At 35.3% G+C, this 22069-nt stretch overlaps 1 protein-coding gene across 1 annotated transcript; it reads right to left on the bottom strand.

Annotated features, from left to right (window-relative positions):
* Positions 1-5414: 5414 nt before the first annotated feature.
* On the bottom strand, positions 5415-21076 carry LOC101210608 (E3 ubiquitin-protein ligase COP1). Its single transcript, XM_004143185.3, has 13 exons — positions 20686-21076; positions 19454-19531; positions 19066-19221; positions 13512-13865; positions 11823-11980; positions 11643-11708; positions 11385-11463; positions 10854-11009; positions 10474-10572; positions 7183-7287; positions 6389-6568; positions 6197-6307; positions 5415-6124 (listed from the first exon to the last, which is right to left on the bottom strand). The coding sequence occupies exons 1-13, from the start codon at positions 20998-21000 to the stop codon at positions 5954-5956; spliced, it is 2028 nt and encodes a 675-aa protein (XP_004143233.1). The 5' UTR covers positions 21001-21076; the 3' UTR covers positions 5415-5953.
* Between the last annotated feature and the right edge of the window lie 993 nt (positions 21077-22069).

Here is a 22069-nt window from a genome sequence, read left to right as displayed (position 1 = left end):
TTTTTAGTTTATTTTGGAACTCAAACTTTGACTCAGAAAATTTGGTTCTTACATTATTTTGTAGTCAAAATGTGACTTAGACCAGGTTTAGGTTGTTTGGAAAGCCACAGTGTGACTAAAATGCTTTTAAAAAATTTTAGATGGTTTTCATAATCAAAATTACACTTTAAGTTGTTCATCTTTGTAACCATTAGGCCCTAAATTTAAATTTATTTTTATTTCGTGCTATATATTATATTTGGTACTTAATGTATATTTGATGATTTAGTGTTGCAAACCTTTGCATATTGGGATGATAAAGAACATATTATTGGTAAGTTCCTTATTTCTATATTCTTCAAGTTTATAAACTTATGCATCAAAATGCTCTCCAACCACGTCCATATTGAACTTATAACTTGATCCCAAAGTTGCAGCTATAACTTAAAGTACTTGAGAGTATGAACAATGAGAATGACTTCTTTTTTTTCTGAATAAAAGGGAAAAAAATGGTAATGGTGAATACCATTTTGTCTTCGATGCTTTGTTTTCCATTTGCATTTTCTTTGTACAGTCTTAGAAGAAATTGTAACTTAGGATTGTTTTAGAAGTGAGAATATGTTTGTAGATATTATTCATAACCACTGAAAACGCTATCAAAACTTTTTAATAGCGTTTTTTTCACTCTATGAAAAGTCTTTATAGCAACATATATATGTACTACCACAACAAACTTTCAATAACATGGATTATGACAATGTTTTGAAAATGCTATTGAAAATTTGGAGTAACATTTTTTTATGATATCATAACTAAATCTTCTCGTAGTTTTCTCTACCAATATAATAAAAGACACTACCAATATAATAAAAGATAAAAGAAATTTTGAGTATTGTTGAATACAAGATTGAGATAAAATTCTAAACAAACTTGAGCAGAAATGAAAGTAAATATTTACAAACAAGAAAAAAAATACATAATCTAAAATTAGTAGCTGACAACAAAATGGAGCAATTTGTAATAATAGGGTGGGTGGAGAGTTCCGTATGCATCCTCACCCCTATTTTAATGTTGACCCACCCAAGTTTACCGTTTAGTTTTGTAGGAATTGAGGTGAGGGTTCCCATAGAAAGTTTGTGTGGATCCAATTCCTCACAAATATTTTATTTGATTCATTTTAACACTTTTTAATCTTTTGTTAAACCAAATGAGTGTTTAGGATTTTGTGATATTAAATGAGTCCTTTCCAATTCAACTTTTACTTAAATAATACTCCAATGAACAGCTCTTACTAAAAATGAATACTATTCCTTGGGTAAAAAAGATATAATTCAATGGCTTAGTTTCCATAATCCAACAAATTTTCACTCTTCAACTTACTATAATAAATAAATAATTTATTTTATTAAAATAGAGTGGTCACAATCTCTTCGCAACAAATAGTATGTTGTGCGGGTACCACTAATAGATGGATCATTTACACCAAAAAATAGGTTAGACCTTTTTCACCTTTGTTGAAAAACACAAAGATCGTCTCTTCGTACGTGAAGTTCATGATTGAGAAGTGAACTAATTTTTCATTGTAAAAGTTGAACGAATTACCTTGACAAAGGATAATTGTCGTAGTGCGACAAGTGAAAAGCTAAGAATGGGATGGATGAAAATGCAATATTTTATATCTTCATCTATCACTAACATACAATATATTCACGAAAAAAACAATTAAAATCATTTCAAGTTCAAAAAAATTCAGAGCAAGATTTTCTTTAATAAAAAGTTGTGCACATTCGGATGTTAAAATCTATACGAATGAGAGAACATATGAACACAATGAATACTCTAGAATAGAGGAAAACGGATGTGTTGAACTTCTAGTCGAAGACGATTGTATGGTATGATCTAACATGTGATGAAGCAAGCAAACAATGTTGTCACCGACTTTAACTTTAAGGATACCTAAAGAATCTATTTAAAATGAGAATTAAAAGAAAATAAAAGGTAAAAGGAAATAATAATTAGAGAATGAGGGGGTAAAATGGTGAAAAGGAGGATTAATTTGAGGCCAAGAAAAGTGTAGGAAATGGGTAATAAATGAGGAAAATCAAGAGTGGGGGCCAAGAAAGAGACAGATTGAACCTCCCCCACTCACCAACAACAATATGTTAAATTAAATAAATGGAAATTTCTTTCCAAAACCCTCAATAATATCTTACTCTCTCTTTTTCTTTTGTTTGTTTTGAATTCACACACTCTCTCACACTCACTATGGGTGTGGGTGTGGGTGGACCTTCTCTCTGCCACGTGTCGCGAATCTCCGTCCTCTCTTCCTATAAAGTTTCTCAATCTTGGACGAACAAAATATCCCAATATTAGATCAAAATAAATCATTGTTCTCCCTTGTAATTACTTTTTATGTCTCCAATTTATCGTCATTCAACCTTGTGTTTAACATTTATATGAGGTTCCTTCTTTTCAAGTACATCCAAAATTAATGACAATCTCGACTCTTGTTTACTTAAATTTGTAAGACAAATTTCCATAGACAACATCGATATGATGTTTGGTATGATATAAGCAAATTCAATTATTAGAGTTTTGATAGTAAGCATGCATCAAATAATTACACGAATCACGTCTCTACCTGGGAGTTGAAAGAGAGTAGTCTGTGGAGGTTTACAGGTCTTGTTGTCAATAAAATAATATTGAGGACAGATCATGATCAGCCTACGAATCTCAAACATTTAGTAGGACGTGTTCATGGAAACTAGCATCGTTTGGGCTATGTCATATCATGGTTAGCAAATATAAGTTTTCTAATTGTGAATTTTCACTTTTAGATGTATTTCAATTTAATATATATCGTTATATTTTATGAACTATTCACTAAAAATTAGAAGGGGATATTTTTCAAAAATAGAAAAATTGACAAACTATCTATACTTCATTAAAAAAAGATCGCAAATGGTCAAATTTTCTACTTTTTGACAACTTTCGTTGTTAAAATGTAAATACTTAATTTTGATGAGATTTATTGTCATAAACATTAAATTATCACAATTTTTAAAGTATAATCTCTTAAGCTCTAACGAAAATACAAAGCTTAAAGATGATTTTTTTTCAATTCTTAAATGACGGAGCAAAAATAACTCAACAAATATTTGAACGTCATACCACAATATAGATAATTCGAATTTCTCTATCTTCAATTGTACTTAAAAAAATGACATGTATTGATGTGATTGAAATGACCTAAACATGAACAAAATTTCAATTTACTATGATTACCCAACATTTACTAACACATGAAAAGACAACTCTCTTTCTCTCCTATGAGATTGTGATGAATGATTGAATGTTATATAAAATGAAAAACAAAAGAAAGAAAGAAAAACCCCCGAAATTTTGGATGGAAACAAAAATCCCTTGTATTGTCTGTGGAAAACAAGAATGTATGTATTAATTCTTGTGCAGAAAATTCTTCAATCAAATAGAACGTATGTGTAAATTCGTATGCAGAAAACCTTGGAATCAAATTAGTCTAGTATTCTAAATGGGTCAAATAAGGAAGTGGTATCATTTTGAATTTCTACCACTTGACTTCCTGCTTCATTCCCATGTCTAATTTTTCTTTATGGGAATCTTTGGTACCAAGCACCACTCACACCCTTATTTCTTTTCTTTTTCTAAAAATAAAAAAGAAAAAAGAAAAAAGAAAATTGTGCTAAATCGAAATACCTATTCTTCTTAGCCTACTTCATATATTTTTTTTAATTGACAATCTTCACACGCAATAAAGTCGCCTTCCTTCCATTCACTTTCTTCTTCTATTCATTCGTTCTTTGTTTATTTATTTATTTTATATATTCTTCCTGTTATTATTAAATTGGTTCACTTTTTCCCCCTTTACGGCATCGTTTTCCTTTTTCTGCTTTTTGCTTTTCTTTTTTCAAGAGACGGTGAGGGGATAACCGTTTTTAGGGTTTTTTTTTTCAATACAAAAAGTAAGAAGTGAAGGAAATTGAGTGGAGAATTTGGGGGATAATCCACATATCTTATTCTTATATTATTGTCTATTGAATTTGAAAAAGAAATAAGAATGAATATTCATCAATTATATGGGGTTACCTTTTTTCAACAAAGAAAAAGAAAACCATTAATGGTTAATTATCTAAAAGAAGGAAAAAGAATGCGACGGACGAACATTTGCAGGTCTTGTGGAAAACAAAAAAGAAAAATAGTAACATTAATGGTAGTGGAGCCCACTTTATTCTCAGAGATTTTATTTGCCTCAATGCTAATCCCAAGGGATGATGAATGATGTTCCATTCAAAGCTTAAATTTGTATAAACTTGAAATTAACTACACCATAAAGTTGTTTATATTATTAATTTTAAGGAACCATAAAGTTGTTTAATCTACAATAGCCACCAAAGCTCAATTGACGTAGTAATTACTACTGTCACCCCCTGCCTCCAACAAATTGTAAAAAAAAGAAGGAAAAAAAGAGTTCATCACATGAGACCATATAACTTTTTAACTTACGAAACCCTACCCTTAATATTAGATCATAAATTTTACACAGATGAAGTCAAATTTGTATTATTGTCCTCCAAATCATGGCTTAACTAGCTTAAACCTGTATACAATCTTCAATCCCCAAAAAGATGTAAAATAACTTGAATACTACTAGAGTGCTGCCCTGGAGTATGTAATTTCATCATAGTACTTTAATAGCCATATCAGCAGTATTCACTAAATAAAGTAATATAGTAGAGAACGGAACCATAAATATAATACAAAAAGTTTTCTCCTTGCCACCAAGCTACTACTTCTAAGATGAGGGATTTTTGGGGATGATGATCATCAAATTGACAAAAAAATAATAAAAAAAGATTAAGGGAAAATAAAAGTTTTAAAATGAGATGAAAGAGGAAAATGATGACAAAAGCATAATTAGCATTGTTATGTTAAAAGGGAGGCAGTTGGCAGTTGGTCAAGGAAGTTAAAGCAAACATCAATTATTGAAATCAATAGGTCAAGTAAAGCCAGCAGAAGTCAGTACTCAATTCATGCATGAAGGTAATAAAATAAAAATAAAATCATAATAAAGGTCGCCTTCAAACTATAGTTTTTGGTACTATAGGGATATTCAAAATTTATGGTCCTCAACTTTAGACCAAAATAGCCAAAAAGATATAGGAATGGGTCATCCAATAAACCTTTATTTCTTCTAGTCAAAAGCAGGCTTCAAATATCTTTCTGCTCCCTTCTGCTGAATCATCCAAACATTGAATTCCTAATTTTGTTTTTAAAAGCCTAATTCTAGGAGGATTACAAGCCCAAAGAGGGGGCATAGTTGACTAATGCAGAAGAAACTGTCACCTAAATTTGTGGTTTATTGGCAATTATTAAGAACATTCTGAACAAAAAAAGAATAGACAAACTCCTACATTTTAGAGTGAGAAATGGTCTAATAAGAGATTGAAATCAAACACTGGAATAATACATTAGTCAAGTCCTTTCTCTTACTGTCTCACGGTCAAGGCCACCAAACGCTTGCTCTCCCAAAACTACCCCATTTTTGACAATTCAATGTTAAGACTCATTCACAAGTGAAGATGTTATTTCAAGGCTTGTTACAAGTATGGGGGACATTCTATTTAGCAGTCCATCGTATTCATAACCATTTTATAGAACACAATCTTAGCTTATAGCTTCCAAAGCGATGATTGGTTCAAGGACATAATTGACTATTGAGAATAGGATGTGGATAGAGAGAGGAATAGATGGTGACTTGAGGCTAGGTTTAAAATAACCCACCCAAGTTTTTGATGGGTACACATAGCCTTAACTCAAAAAGACCCATTTGTGTTGTATTTCCCTAATATGTGAACTATTGTGTGAGCATTACATACAATTGAGCTAAAGACGCATCTCTATAGAATTTCTCTTCCTAAATGGTCAAATAAACTTATTAAACCGCAAGAACCAGCACCTTAATTGTTCCCTGACTGTTAGCCGTGAGGATAGTAGGACTGTCACTCTTCCAGCAAACAGCACTGATGAAATAAGATCCCACATCATCCTCTACATCAGTTACATCAGGTGAACCGAACCTATGCCACGTCAGTGGTCGGGATATTTCCTGAGACAGGTAAACTCTGTGTTAGTTGTAATATGAAGAATGGAAAACCAAGGCTTTTCAAATCTAAATAACCTTGTGGTAGACAAAGACTTCATTTGTCTCGCTGCCACAAGCAATGTATTCGTTGTTCACGGTCAGACCAACAAAGTTTTTCTCATTTGTATGGCCTCTAAAGGTCCGAACCTGTCAAAAACAAAATGGAAAGAATTCAGATAATTCCTTGATAAAATTTTATAAGTTGGGATGGATGAATTGTATACTCACTGGCAGATTTTCCTTTACATCCCATAATCGTAAAGTGCTGTCAGTAGATGCAGAAGCAAGCTCACTGTTCGATAGAAATTTTACATATGACACAGCTTTTTTGTGACCGGTGAAGACGTGAAGTGGATGGCTGATGTTTCTTAGATCATAATAATGAATATTATGATCTGCTGAACCAACCTGAAGAATAGCCAATGATTTCATGCCTCAACTCTCCTTTATCATAACTAATTTAGAAAACCAAATAGTGGCGCTAAAAGATGCTAGATGAGTCCTGAATAGCGCTAATGAAAAAGCAAAATCCAATTAATTAAGTATATTTTAATCTCTTCTCGAGAGAGTGATAAATACCATAGAGAATTCCCAGAAGTAATTCTAAAATGTTATTCACATATGTTGAGCAATTCTCATGTTACATCAATTCGGGATTTTACACAAGATCCATCCAAGGAACATCCTAGAATGAAAAAATGATAATAGATTAAACAGCAATTTGTATTTCAAATAGTTTCTTGAATATTTACATGTTGAAAACTTGACGACCACTAAGAAACTGTAAGAAAAACATGATATAAAACATCAAATATTTAAAAATAGGTCTTCTCCTACAATCTAAATTGCAACCATGAGGTGAGTGATCTGATCATAGAATTAAAAGATGCATGATAAGCAAAGGCGGACAAAAAAAGTAGATAACTTCCAAAGCAGAAATGAGGTGTGATGCTCGGATAGGAAACTCAACAGATAAATGCAGAAGAAAGATAACTCCAGATAAACAAAGTGAAGGCTCATACAGCTATGTGATTGCCAGATCCAGGATTGAATTTGACACAACATATATTGGCTTTCATGTCGATATCAAGGACACTGGCCTCCTGTTTCATGCACCAAACTTTGACCTGCATGTTAAGTTGAAAGCAGATGCAGCAAGTTGTCAGGAAAGTCCACCCATAACCATAATAAGATTCCAATAAAAATCAGAGTTCTTTTCTGTCCCACCCGCCACCACCATCACAACTAGGACATTGCTGTCAAGTTGAGTTACTTCCTGCCCAAATCTCACATTTAATTTAAATCCTGATACAGTTACTCTGGAAATCTGTTAGACCTCCTATTATATTCCAATATCAACATAAGAGTAAAAAGGAGGAATGTGCTAGTGTGAGAGGGGAGCCGTCCAATAGCAAAGGATGGTGACCACAGTTAGTTAGGAGTGAAATGTGGTAATGTGCAGTGGGAAGTTAGTAAGAGAGGGTAGTCAGTTTTTCATTTGGAAGTGGTTTTCTTCTCGAGGAAGTGTGTTCTGTATTTTGTCGTAGGGCAAGTTTCCTTGTTTTGAAAGAATCAACATCTCAATTCCCCTATCAAGATCCTCCTGATCCTAAAACTAATGTCGACCGATTGGGTAAATTAGTTCTTGAAAAGGTTCGTATTTGTAGGTTTGAGAAAGGTAAATTAACTGAGTAAAAGAAAGGTTCGATGATACATTCTGAACATGCCAATGCTAGGTATTGGCTGAAAACATCCTTAATTTGCTACAAAGTTTGTAGAAAATTTGAAGCAAGTGACTAATAAAGCCAGGCACAAGACACCATTTCAAACTGGAAACTTTATGTTATTAATTCACAAACATGCTCCTAAGAATATTAAAATGGGTATTCTATTCATATCTAAAGCAGAATGTTTTACACACATCATGCATCCGTATATTTCCCTCTTTCCTTTCCTTTCCTTCTCTTTTTTCTTTCCTTCTTTTTTTTCTTTTGGTGGAAAAAAAATACACTTGTGATATCTATGGAAAGTAGAGATGAAAAACAAACACAAGTTTTACGTGGAAACCCTAGTTCATGGAGAAAAACCACAGTCAATCTCTCCTGTTATTTTCTTATATTAACAAAATGATACAAGGGAGGAAATAAATAGACTAAAGTGAGGAATAAAAGAAGGAAAGAATATTAGGTCAAATCTTCCCTTGGGCCAAGCCCACTAAATCTAACAATATCTAATTCTTTATGTAGTTTCTACTATGTCCATATGATTTAAATGCTTTCCGTAATGAGAAATTACAATGGATGACTATTTTAACAATAATAATTAAAGATACAGCAACATTTTAAAAAAATTGCAAATGTAGCAAAACTATCACTAGACTTCATATGGTATATCAGTGATAGACCAATATTTGCAACATGATCTATCGGTGATAGACTTATATCATTGATAGAATTTGACAAATTTTGCTATATTTGCAAATTTTTTAAAACTGTGCTATATACTTAATTAATTTGAATTTAATTGCTAAATTTGCAACTATCCCTTCTGTAATTTGTACCCTTGGTTTGCAATAGTTCTTATGCAAAAGATTGTTAATTGATTTAAACATTGATAACTATAAACATTTATTTTCACAGGGGGACGATTTAAGGGCAGTTTTATCCTTTTAAAAATGAATAATGATGAAATTGAAAGAATAGAATTTATTTTTCATTAAAATAAAATTGAAACATATGTTTTATAAATAAATGCGTTAAGATGCTGATAAATGAGGAACACACAAACTTTTCAGCAACCTCTAATCCCAATGTTCTTGCAAGGAAACGGAAGCAACATGAATAAGATGCTAGAGAATAATTATGCTACACTAAGGGTACATCGAGAATAATCTCATGATCTACAAACTACAACTTGGAGGGTCAGGTGGGTTGTCCTTTAAAAAAATAACAATAGAAGGTTAAATACCATTTAGATTTCTGTACTTTGAGTTTTGTTCTATTTAGTCCCTCAACTTTCAATTGTTCAATTTTAGTCCTTGCACTTTTAATAAAGCTTAAAAATGACCCCAGCTATTAAATTATTATTAACAATGAGTAGGGTTGGCAAAGAAAAAGAATTAATATGCCATATAGGATCGGTTCCAAGGGAGCACAGAGGCCATTCAAAATAGAGCATCCGGTGACCTTTGTGAAGGTGAAACCAAGTGTGCACCGGCTAAAAACCAAGACAGCCAAGGAAAGCTGTGGCTATGGCTTATGGCTTATGGCTAACATTACGAACCATGTTAAGTTCAGAGTGATGAGTAGAACAGAAATGTGTCATGTGGGTCTTCTTTTAGCACTAATGGTAAAGGCAAAGGAGACACTATAAAGATTGGCTTAATAATAAGGTTTTTCTGAGATGCATGCGCATGGGTAAGAAAATGATGGTGTTCATTTTGATCGTCTTTAAAACAGGGGTTTCAGGAGGTAGGTCGTCCAAGTAGATGGGATCAAATAGGGGATGAGTAATTAGTGACTGAAATTGGGTTGAGGGAAGAACGGAGGGCTTCAAAAGAACAACTGGAAGAAATTAGTGACTGAAATTGCCAATTGATTCAAGGATAAGGAAGGAATTCCTTGTAAATCCTATTCTCTTTCCCTGAGTTTCATCAAACTCCTCTCCAATAACCTCTCAATCTAAACAAGAATTCAAAATATTCAATAAAATTTCTAAGAAGAAGATGATGATCCATGATTCGTTTGTGCAATGCCTTCACCACTGAAATGCTCCTCCAAAATTTCGTTAGGCATTCTCTCTGTACCTTCCTTCACTCACAAAATGGCAGCTGCACCTCGTTTGAGTTGCTTTGGCCACTGCGAAGTCATTGTCGAGCAAGAAAAAAGAAACTCCAGAAATTCGTTGATGAAGCCGAGATTTGCTCTGGAGTTAGACTCTCCTCCCCAATTGAGGTCTCTTACCAAGATTCAATCTAACTGATATTTTTCTCGTTCTTATAAAACCCATTTTCCTTTGATATTTTGGCCAACCCGATGCATTGGTTTTTAACCCAACACGCTGAGATGGCATTTGTTTATTATTTTCTTTGGCCAAATCATCCAGCTATTAATAATAACCCAATATCCAGAACTACTTTTAAGCTTTAAAGTACAAGGACCAAAACTGAACAATTGAAAGAACAAAGACCATAATAGAACAAACATGAAAGTTGAAGTTCAAGGACCAAAACGGTATGTTAACCTAAAAAACTAAAAAGCCACTATACATACAATTGTAAACAAATAGTTTTCTAAAATAAATCAATTAATTACCTTGCAATCATCACTACCAGACACCAGCCTTGACGGTTCTGTACGAGAAAAATCAACACTCCAAGCACGCTTTTCATGCTCTTCGTACTCCATCACACTCTGAGACACGATGTTTGACAAGCAAGCTATTCTATCATAAACTCCAAATCGATATTAGAAAGGGTTGTTTTCATATAAAACAAAAATGCTGAAAACATCATGCAGCAAAATTATACTTTCTATCATTGGTAGACCATGAATGATATATGCCCATCTAGGTCTATCATTGGTAGAAAGTAAAATTTTGTTATATTTGTAAATATTTTCAGCAATTTTGTCATTTAAAACAATTTCCAAAAGTAGTGATTGTAAAATTTAAAACCCACAGGGTTATGACTTACCTGCCCTCTATTTACATCCCAAACTGTTACTATACCCTCATAGTCGCTGCTAGCTATTATGTTTTTTGATTGTTTGTCCCAACTCAAGCAACTTAATTTTGCACGTGTTGACATTTCCACTATAGGACAGTGGGCATCAGGAGGTTCATTAACAACCTATAAAATAACAGCGTGAAGTCAAAGAGCAGTTGCATAGCTTCATAAATAGACCTTTCATCATTGTCAGTACCAAAAAATGACCAGATTATGCCAATGATAGTACACTGAGAAACTCTCTGACAAGCAGGCTATGAACACCAAAAGCCCCGTTCATTAAATCATTGCCCATACAAGTTCCATAGAAATTATGTCAAAGATCGATATGTGGAAAAGACAATTATACTAAGGCAGCACTTTTATCAAATCAATCATAGCGCACGTGCTAATGGCTAACAGCTAGGGATTTGACATATTCACTCTATACAGAAAATGATAAAGAGAAATATCACAGAACAAAAACAATAAGTAAAGGCATCTAAACAAAGACATTACCGAAGAGAAGTCAAAGACTTTTATGCATCGAGAAACACCAGCAGTAGCAAATAACTCATCATCTCGGTCAAATTCAATGCTGAAATATGAACAAACCAAACAATCAACCTGCAGAAACTCGAGGAACATGATATTGGACAGCAATAATGCTACTGAATAATTTTAGCAATATAATAAAAGCAAATATTGAAGTACCAGTTTCAACTTGCCTTAACCAATCAAATTAAATTTCTGACATTCTTGACGGCAGAGCCTTACCTTGATACTATGTTGGTGTTGTGAAATAAGTCCCCATGTCTAAGTTCAGCAATGACTCTCAAGCGACTATTCATTCAACAGAAAGAAGTTTCAATATGCTTGTCATATCCAAAATTTCCACCATAGTTATTGCACCAAATACATCTAGCTCTCTTACAAAATAAAATTTTTCAACTGTACCTGTATCGTGTGAAGGTAGTCAATACTGATTGAAAATCTGAAAGGCCTGGATTATATCCTTCTCTGTGCATAACATTTTTATCCTTTTCCTGTTGATCAAGCAGTTGGTTTGGCAGCTGACGTCGCTTTTGCAGATAACATTCTTGTAGGTCATTGAACTGAAGCCACAGAGGAAACTAGAATTAGGAGAACAAAATTACAAAAAGAGAGGAGGGAAACAAAGAAAATAGAAGTGGAGACAAAAGGCAACTCCATTAAAAGAAAAGTTTAGATGGAACTGATACAAAAGAGTCCAAACAATAGAGCCACGCGATCCAAAAATCTGACAAAACCAAAAGACCCCACCATTATATACTACCAATCATCAATCAAAGAGGGAGAAAAAGGTGGGAGGCACATACTAAAATTGGTATAATGAAACCATAAAGGCTGCTATGAATTGAAATCAATTCCACCGGAGGAAAAACACTTGGTCTTCTGGTTTTCATGAGCAATTAAGTCATTGTTGTACCATCTACTTAAACCATAATCCTGACAGAGATTTAGCTGTTGTGAAAAAAATTTCACAAGTCATGGACCAGAGCCCAAGAAACAGGTTTTATCTCTCTCTCTCTTGATTTTTGTTCTTTTGTTCTTCTTTTTTTTTAGGAAAGAAGCGAAATAACTTAATGTTAAAGAGAATGGAAAGTGACAACTATCATTACAAACCAAAGGAAATTATCGACATATCAAGCCCACTTATCCATACAGCCAAGGTCCTCCGAAGCCTCACCGTTCTCACATCTACTGTCCTGAAATAGGATAAGGAATTACTAAATTTTGGATTCTTATAGAACTCCAAAAACGTTTTTGAGTTTGGGGCCTCAATAGAGTGAATTATTGTATAACCCCCAGGAGAAATACCACAATTACTAGCAGTTAGCTGTTATTGGAGCAGTGCTAAAGAGAACAAGTCCCCTAAGAACACTCCAGAGTCATTTTGAGCCCAACTCCTTGTTCCAACATTGCTTTGGGCTGGTTCAATAGTAGGGGAACTGGGAAGAAACAATTTTGCAAAACAACAAGATACTTTCCTTAAACTCAGTAAAGGGTTTTCCGTCTCATCGGCCATTGTAAAGGGCAATTTGAAGAGAATCAGGCTATCTTATGCCCTTGCCAATATTATAATTAACGAGTCTTGTGACAATTAGGCTTGGAAATTAAGGAATCAGATTTTTCTATTCAAAGAATCTCTATTTCTATCATCAACTAAAGGCAAAAGGACCTACACCACTACATTTGAAAGGGGAACTATCCAAGGGAGGTAACAACTTTCCTTTGGGAACTTGGTCTCTCGACTCTCTCCCGCTTTAAAATTTATGACATGCTACAGAGAAGATACCCACGGGTAAATATATTTGCTAGCTGCAGTACCCTATGCAAAATAGATGAAAAATCCCACAGCCACCTCTTCATCTTGTCTGTTAGTTGGCATACTGCCTTTCCACGTGGTATTGGGGACTTTCTCACTGTCATGCTTATTGGGAATCCATTAAAGAAAAGGAAGGTCCTGTTTAATCTAACCACTAACATTGAATGTTGAAAGTAGAAAAAACTGTGGTGAGAATGGATGGACTCAGAAGTATATATTGAAAAAAGAACTGATGAAAGAAGTGTATATTGAAAAAATGAAAAATTGTCAAACTAAACCTGAGCATGGACACGTTTTTTCCTTGCAACGGATAGACCAGTATGATTCACTTGTGGTTCTGCCCCACTTAATGAATCCTTTTTGTAGAGTCCATAAGTGCTGACTTGACTCCTTGAATCTGCTTTCTTGTTTTGAAAATTCCCGGCAGACACAACACCCCAGGTGTTCAAAGAAGTTGAGGTAGGCCCATCATTTCTCTTATCCATTAATGTTAACCAAGGTTCTCTCGCTTTCATATCATCTCCAGCCTTGCGTAGCTTCATGGAGTACCTATCCCTTGCACGAGACAGCTCCATCCGATGTCTCTCCACTGCACTTATGTCCTCCTTAATAAACTGGAGATCAATTTGCACCTGTCAATATAGTAATAGAGAAAATAAATTAGACAAATGATCATATAGATACAGAGCCGAACAAACCAAAATCAAACAGAAAGTTCTTTTAAGTAGAGGTTATCAGTACAAAGGTATCCAAACCATTCACTGAAACTCTTCAAGATGATTGCTTACTGTTAGAATTTGTATCTATGGAAAACTTACCATAAATATTTCTTTTCCTTTTCTTCTGTGCTATCTACATCCTATTTAAGTTCTCTCATTTGTACCATTTTAATTATCAGGAAAATAATAAAACTAAAAACATTGTGGTTTTTCTCCCGAACCCCTAGAAAAAAATTTAGGAAACACCCTGACCAAAACAAATGTTAACACCGCCGCCACCGTGGACACCATGGAAAAACTACTCCACCAGATTTAGAAGGCGCCGATCTACACAGTGAGTCAACCCTCGCCGCCGTCTGGGCACTCCGTCACCGCCATTGGCACCACCATGGAAAAAGTACTCCACCAGATTCAGAAGATGCTGATCTACACAGTGGGCCAACCCTTGCAGCCGTCCGGGCAATATTCCGGCCAAAAACCACCGCACACGCCGCTTCCGTCTATTTATCTCACCGCCCATCCCATCCGCTTCTACGCGTCGTCACCTATCCAACCATTTCACCCTTCCGGTCATCTGCAGCTGCATGCGCTGCCTATTGCCGCCGGACAGCAACCTACAAAACTGTCAAATTTGTACAGCAATGTAAATCTGTCCGTCGACCCTTTGCGACAACCTTTCTTCGGTGGGAATGAGGCTGATCAACCCCATAACAGATCGGAAATTGAAGTGAACGAGTCATTGGCACCCTCCAGTCTTGGGCAACCATATGTTTGTGGTTCGACGATTAACCAAATCTACAACAGAGTTGTTTTTGAAGTTGGTGCATCCTCTAAATCGATCGATCTACCGATGTATTCAAAGAACCCGATAACTTCGCTCCCTAATGTACCTTCGAATTATATAACTAACTCTGCTTCCCATAGTGCTCGATTCTCGACCTATGGTAATGAGAAGGATAGTGGAAAAGCAATCCTCGTTTGTGAGCACTGCAAGAAACAATGGCACACCAAGGATAAGTGTTGGAAACTCCACGGTCGAACCCCAAGAGGTAACAAACGCTCCTCCAACAAGCACTTAGGGCATACCGATGTTAGGGAGATTGCCAATACCTATCAGTCAACTAGCCCTACTACTAGCCAGACCAGCCCTCCTACCCAAGGCGCCATTGCTCAGTCAGGTATGCCTAAGTCCCTTGGTCTTATTAGTGTTGATGGGAAGAATCCCTGGATTTTAGACTCGGGGGCCACAGATCACATGACAGGTTCTTCGGAGTACTTTGTCTCTTATAAACCCTGTGTCGGTAATGAGAAAATCAAGATAGCAGATGGTTCTTTAGCCCCGATTGCTGGCAAAGGACAAATAGTTCTCTTTGACGATTTCTCTCTTCAAAATGTTTTGCACGTGCCTAAGCTTTCTTACAATTTGTTATCTATCAGTAAGATCACCTGTGAGCTGCATTGTAAAGCTACTTTCTTACCTGATTCTGTCTGTTTTCAGAACTTGAGCTCGGGGAGGACGATTGGCACTGCCCGGCATAGCAGGGGACTTTACATCCTTGATGATGATACCTCCGGTAGTAGTATCTCTAGGACTGGTTTACTATCTTCCTATTTTAGCACTTTTGAACATGACTTTATGTTATGGCATTTTCGGTTGAGTCACCCGAACTTTACTTATATGAAATATTTGTTTCCCCATCTTTTTCCTAAAATCGACGTCTACTCGTTATTTTGTGATGTGTGCATTCGGGCAAAACAACATAGGGTTTCTTTTTCTTCACAACCATATAAACCCACACAACCGTTTACCCTTATCCATAGTGATGTTTGTGGTCCCTCCAAGGTCACCATCTCATCTGGGAAATGGTGGTTTGTAACTTTCATTGATGATCATACCCGTCTTACCTGAGTCTACCTTATCATCGATAAATCGAAGGTTTCTTCTATTTTTCAAAACTTCTATCACACCATTGAAACCCAATTCCATAAAAAAATTGTTATTCTTCGGAGTGATAATGGTCGGGAATTCCAAAACCATAGCCTTAGTGAATTTCTAGCCTCTAAGGAGATTGTTCACAAAAACTCGTGTGCCTACACTCCTCAACAAAATGGAGTGGCCGAGCGAAAAAATCATCACCTTCTGGAAGTAGCCCGTTCCCTTATGCTATCCACGTCCCTTCCTTCATACTTGTGGGGAGATGCTATTCTTACAGCAGCTCATTTAATCAATAGAATGTCTTCTCGTATTCTCCACCTTCAGACTCCCTTAGATTGCCTTAAGGAGTCCTACCCCTCTACTCGTCTTGTTTTTGAGGTTCCTCTTCGTGTGTTTGGGTGTACCGCTTATGTCCATAATTTTGGCCCTAATCAGACCAAATTTATCCCTCGGGCTTAGGCATGTGTGTTTGTTGGGTATCCCTTTCACCAGCGTGGTTATAAATGTTTTCACCCGCCATCCAGGAAATACTTTGTCACTATGGATATTACTTTCTGTGAGGACCGACCTTACTTTCCCATTAGCCATCTTCAGGGGGAGAGTGTGAGTGAAGAGTCTAACAACGCCTTTGAATTTATCGAACCTACTCCTAATATTGTGTCTGACATCAATCCTCATTCCATAGTCCTACCCACAAACCAAGTTCCTTGGAAAACGTATTATTGGAGGAATCTCAGAAAGGAAGTCAAGTCCCCCACTAGTCAGCCGCCGGCTCCAGTCCAAGACTCTGAACCTCCTCGACATCAAGGTATGGAAAACTCTACTGACCCTTATACTAATAATATGATAAGTGAGAATGACAGATTTGATGTTGCTGTTCTTGAAAATGTGGAAGAAAATAATAGTGGTGATGAGATTGAGACAAAAACTGATAATAATGAAGCTAAACAGGGTCATACATGGAAAATTGATGAGTATGGTCCCTCTCTTGACATTCTCATTGCTCTGAGAAAAGGTACCCGATCGTGTACTAAACATCCAATTTGCAACTATGTTTCCTATGATAATCTCTCTCCACAGTTCAGAGTTTTTACAGCAAGTCTTGACTCTACCATAATACCAAAAAACATCTACATTGCTTTAGAGTGTCCTGAATGGAAGAATGCAGTCATGGAAGAAATGAAGGCTCTTGAACAGAATAGAACTTGGAAAATTTGTGCTCTCCCCAAGGGACACAAAATTGTGGGATGCAAATGAGTGTTCTCTCTGAAATACAAAACAGATGGTACTCTTGACAGACACAAAGCAAGGTTAGTTGCAAAGGGGTTTACTCAAACCTATGGAATTGACTACTCAAAAACTTTTTCTCCAATTGCTACGTTGAATACTGTTAGAGTCCTGCTATCTGTTGCTGTGAACAAAGATTGGCCTCTCTACCAGCTGGATGTTAAGAATGCCTTTTTGAATGGAGACCTTGCGGAGGAGGTCTACATGAGCCCCCCACCTGGATTTGAAGCGCAATTTGGTCAGCAGGTGTGTAAACTCCAAAAATCCCTATATGGTCTGAAACAGTCTTCCAGAGCATGGTTTGGCAGATTCACTACCTTTGTCAAATCCCAAGGATACAGTCAGGGGCACTATGATCATACTTTATTTACAAAAGTTTCCATGACAGGGAAGATTGTTGTTCTAATAGTTTATGTGGATGACATTGTTTTAACTGGAGATGATCAGGCATAAATCAGTCAACTAAAGCAGAGAATGGGTGATGAATTTGAAATCAAGGATCTGGAAAATCTGAAATATTTCCTTGGAATGGAGCTGGCCAGATCTAAAGAAGGTATCTCCGGGTCTCAAAGAAATTACACCCTTGATTTGCTAACCGAGACAGATATGTTGGGATGTCGTCCTGTTGATACTCCTATTGAGTTCAATTGTAAACTTGGAAACTCTGATAATCAAGTTCTAGTTGATAAAGAACAATATCAGCGCCTTGTGGGTAAATTGATTTACTTATCTCATACCCATCCTAATATTTCCTTTGTTGTGAGTGTTGTCAGCCAGTTTATGCAAGCTCCTTATGAGAAACACATGGAAGCTGTCAATAGAATTATGAGATACTTGAAAACACCTGGTAAAGGGCTGATGTTTAGAAAAACAAGCAGAAAGACCATTATGACATATACTGACTCGGATTGGGCAGGATCTGTTGTTGACAGAAAGTCTACCTCCGGTTATTGTACCTTTGTTTGGGGCAATCTTGTTACTTGGAGGAGTAAGAAGCAAAGTGTTGTGGCCAGGAGCACTGCTGAGGCCGAATACAGAGCTATGAGTTTGGGAATATGTGAGGAAATTTGACTCTAGAAAGTCCTATATGATCTTCATCAGGAATGCGAGACGCCATTAAAGCTCTTTTTTTATAATAAAGCCGCTATTAGTATTGCTAACAACCCAATTCAACATGATAGAACTAAACATATTGAGATTGATCGGCATTTCATCAAAGAAAGACTTGACAGTGGGAGCATAGGCATATCGTACATCCCCTCTAGCCAACAGGTTGCTGATGTTCTCACCAAAGGGCTTCTAAGGCCAAACTTTGATTTTTGCGTTAGCAAGTTGGGCCTCATTGATATTTACGTCCCAACTTGAGGGGGAGTGTTAGAATTTGTATCTATGGAAAAAATATTTATGGAAACTTACCATAAATATTTATTTTCCTTTTCTTCTTTGCTCTTTACATCTTATTTAAGTTCTCTCATTTGTACCATTGTAATTATCAGGAAAATAATAAAACTAAAAACATCGTGGTTTTTCTCCCGATTCTCGGGTTTCCACGTAAGCCTTGGTTTCGTGTTTATTGCTTTCAATACTTACCCCATGCCCTCCAGCCAGTCAGCTCTAGAATTGAATTGTCTCTCTTCTAACTCTAACCCAAAATTACCTTTTAGCATCTCACACATAAGTATGGACTGGAAGCATACCATAATAACACCACAACTACAACTTATGACATTTATTTGATCAATTGATAAAAAGACAAGTACATTAATACCTGCTGAAGTTTAAAATTTCCCAAACAGAAAACGATCAAGTGATGTGAAATGCAGTAGTAAACTATAAACAGCAGTCAACAAACTACATTAGATATTACAGCACTAGTGTGGAAAAAGATACCTCATTGAGCTCGCTAACTTTTTGCTTCCTCAGGCAATGCAAGAAATCTGTTAAAATTTTCATATTTCTAACCGATTCTTCTTGTTCCATCTTTCTCTTCTTCTCAGAAAGCATTGCCAAGAGGGAATCCAACTCCTTAATTGACACATTACAACCCTACGAGAAAATGAGAATCCTGTAATGTTTATCGTTGCTTCATGATGAATAATTTGAAATGCATGAGCCATGAAGTATATAAACCTAAATACAATCCCTATCAGAGAAACCAAACGGTTCAGGAACTGTTCATAGGCACACAAAGGAGTAAATTGAGTAAGATATTAAACAGTACTTCCAATTTAGAAACTTTGTAAATACAAATCAGATGTAGTGGGCCTTGAAAACTAACCTCTTGTAAAGCATGACGAAAAAGTTCAATGGGGGTTGCAGTTTTTGCTATTTGATGTGCAGATGTCTTCTTCAGTAGCTACAATGTGGTACAGAGAAACCGTATCATGATAAGCTGCATTTCCAAATAAATCATTTCAAAACAAAGACGTTCGCATCTGTTCACTAACGTGTACATTAGATACTTGAACTAACTTTCAGTTATAGTAAAAAAACAAAAACAAAAAAATAAAGAATTAAGCAAATTTATCTGGTAAATTGATATTCTATTATTATTAATTATAAAAGAATATCATTTTGATTATGGAAGTAAAAACCATATCAATATGAAGAATCAAAAGAAAATGACTGCACAGATCTCAATTGTAATTTAGCCTAAAAAATTAGTAGAATGAGATTGTCAGTTATAGACATGCTTCACAAAATAACATTTGTGTTTACTACAAATACTATAACATTTGATGCTTAAACTGCATCATCAATGAAATTAATAAAAAAATATCAATAGAGAAAACTTGCACGCCAACAAACGAACAGTATAAATGACAGGATTTCTCTGTATAGGACGATGATATTGCTACATGGAATTATACCGTACCAACACAATGTTCAACTCATAACCAGAAAATTGAAAATTAGAAATCAATCATTTTTCACTAACTTTCATTAGCAATCAGCATTAGTGATGGCAAGTTCACTACATAGTTATGGTCAATGATCATACTTAGATAAATCCATACACGGGAGCTTCGCATTTAACACCAATATCACCACATTGTCACTTCCAGCGTTTAATTCTATAAATAGACCAAAAAGAATTTCTACGCCAATAAAACACAATTGATAACCCAGACATCACTATATTTAACTATAATCTTAAGCTCAGCTACTCTAAGAACAAAATATAGGTTTAAGTGACTTAGTAATGCCATAAATCGTTAATTGACGAACCATTCAGGAAACAAGACAAATTACCAAAAGAGATGAGGTCGACAACGCTAGTAATCTTATTCATCATCCAGTAAATGACTGTATAAGCTATAAGCACACACAAAGCAAGGCACATAAACAGCAGAATATAAACAAAGTGATCGAAAATTTTCCTATATCAGAAATAGTTTCAAAATTTCCTGAAGACCGAAAGTAAGTAATAGAGAAAACAGTGTAAAGCCATAAATCGCAACAAACGGCGGATAAAAACGCGAAATAACAGGTGAATTACAGAAAACAAACCTTATCAAGCAAAAAGTTAGGAAACAGCTGGTCAGAGGTGAGATGTTGAGCACAGCAAGGGCAATCACTCTTGTTGCGAAGATGAGTGATGATACACATGTAACAGAAACTGTGACCGCAGGCAGTGAGGAACGCATCCCTAATGATCTGCATGCAAATTGGGCAGAGGAAGTCCTTGTCCAGCTGAGCTGAAGCCTCGAAGACGGTGCCGAGCTCGGCAAGTGAGCAATCAGGAATTGACGGAGCTGAAATGGATGAAGACACCGGCTCCGTCTTCACCGCCGGAACTAAGGCTCCGGTTGATCCGTCGTCCATGGACGTCTCTGAGGAGGGGAGTTGTCTGAACGAGAGCAAAGTAAGAGAGAGAGTGAAAAGAGAGGAAGAGAGACAGAGAGAGAGAGAGAGGAGAGATGGGGAAGATGGAGAGCGGGACCCATGAAAGTCTTTGTGAGGTTTACAATGCCCCACGTGATCATTAGTGCGTACGACATCGTTTCATAAACCAATTATTTGGGTTGGGCTTCTCGTTAATACAGATTTGGTTTTTTTTATTTGGAGTTTTAACTATTATGTTATACCATACTAGAATAGAAAGATTTAGATAAAAGAGTTAAATTGATTATAAAATTTCACAAATGTCAATTAAAATTTTGTATATTTTTTTTATAATTATAATCTTATTATTATTAATTATATATGATTTTTGAAATTAAATTTAAATTATTTCATTATTCAGCTTATATGCAATTTATTATAAAATGATAACTTCTTTATTCATGCATTTAATTAATGTATAATTTTATTATCAAAATAAATTAGAAATATTATGAAAATAAATTAGAAATGTTTTTTAATTAATATAAAACAAAATTCAATAATTCAATAATTAAGTATAACCACATATCATATTATCCACACTACGTTAATAATTTCAGTGCTTCTATCTGTCGCCAGCAACATTTCATCCTTCAATTTTTTCTGTCTTTTTTTTTCGATCGCAATGACTTCATATTATTCATACCACATTAATAATCTGAGTGCTTCCATCACACCGACAACGACTTCATCCTTTAATTTATTCGGTCTTTTCTTCCAACAATGACGATATATATTTTGGTCATGTTCCTCTTATTTTGTTTAATTTTATACTTTTCAGTTCATTTTTCTATCATGTTCGATATACCACTCCAAACACGAATTATACATTTGTTCTGTATTTTTTTTAATTTTTTACACATATGCTACTGAATGATACATTTATGTTTTGTATTCTATTTCATATATACAACTGCACATATTCAATAATACATTCACAGCTGTATTTTTAGTTATGTAATTTTTTCTTACTGAAATTATATATCACTGCATACATAAATTATGTAAC

The sequence above is a fragment of the Cucumis sativus genome, chromosome 6, assembly GCF_000004075.3.
Source record: "Cucumis sativus cultivar 9930 chromosome 6, Cucumber_9930_V3, whole genome shotgun sequence".
Lineage (NCBI taxonomy): Eukaryota > Viridiplantae > Streptophyta > Magnoliopsida > Cucurbitales > Cucurbitaceae > Cucumis > Cucumis sativus.
This window is presented reverse-complemented; position numbering and strand designations above follow the sequence as displayed.

Bases quoted from the DNA above. Each gene is read 5' to 3' on its own strand.
- LOC101210608 (XM_004143185.3), bottom strand. From the start codon at position 21,000: ATGGACGACGGATCAACCGGAGCCTTAGTTCCGGCGGTGAAGACGGAG. The intron at 19,222-19,453 runs GTTAGTTTTCAA...ATTTTCTCGTAG, and splicing joins TTCGTCATGCTTTACAAGAG to GGTTGTAATGTGTCAATTAA. The intron at 6,569-7,182 runs GTATGAGCCTTC...GCTATTCTTCAG, and splicing joins GATCTGGCAATCACATAGCT to GTTGGTTCAGCAGATCATAA.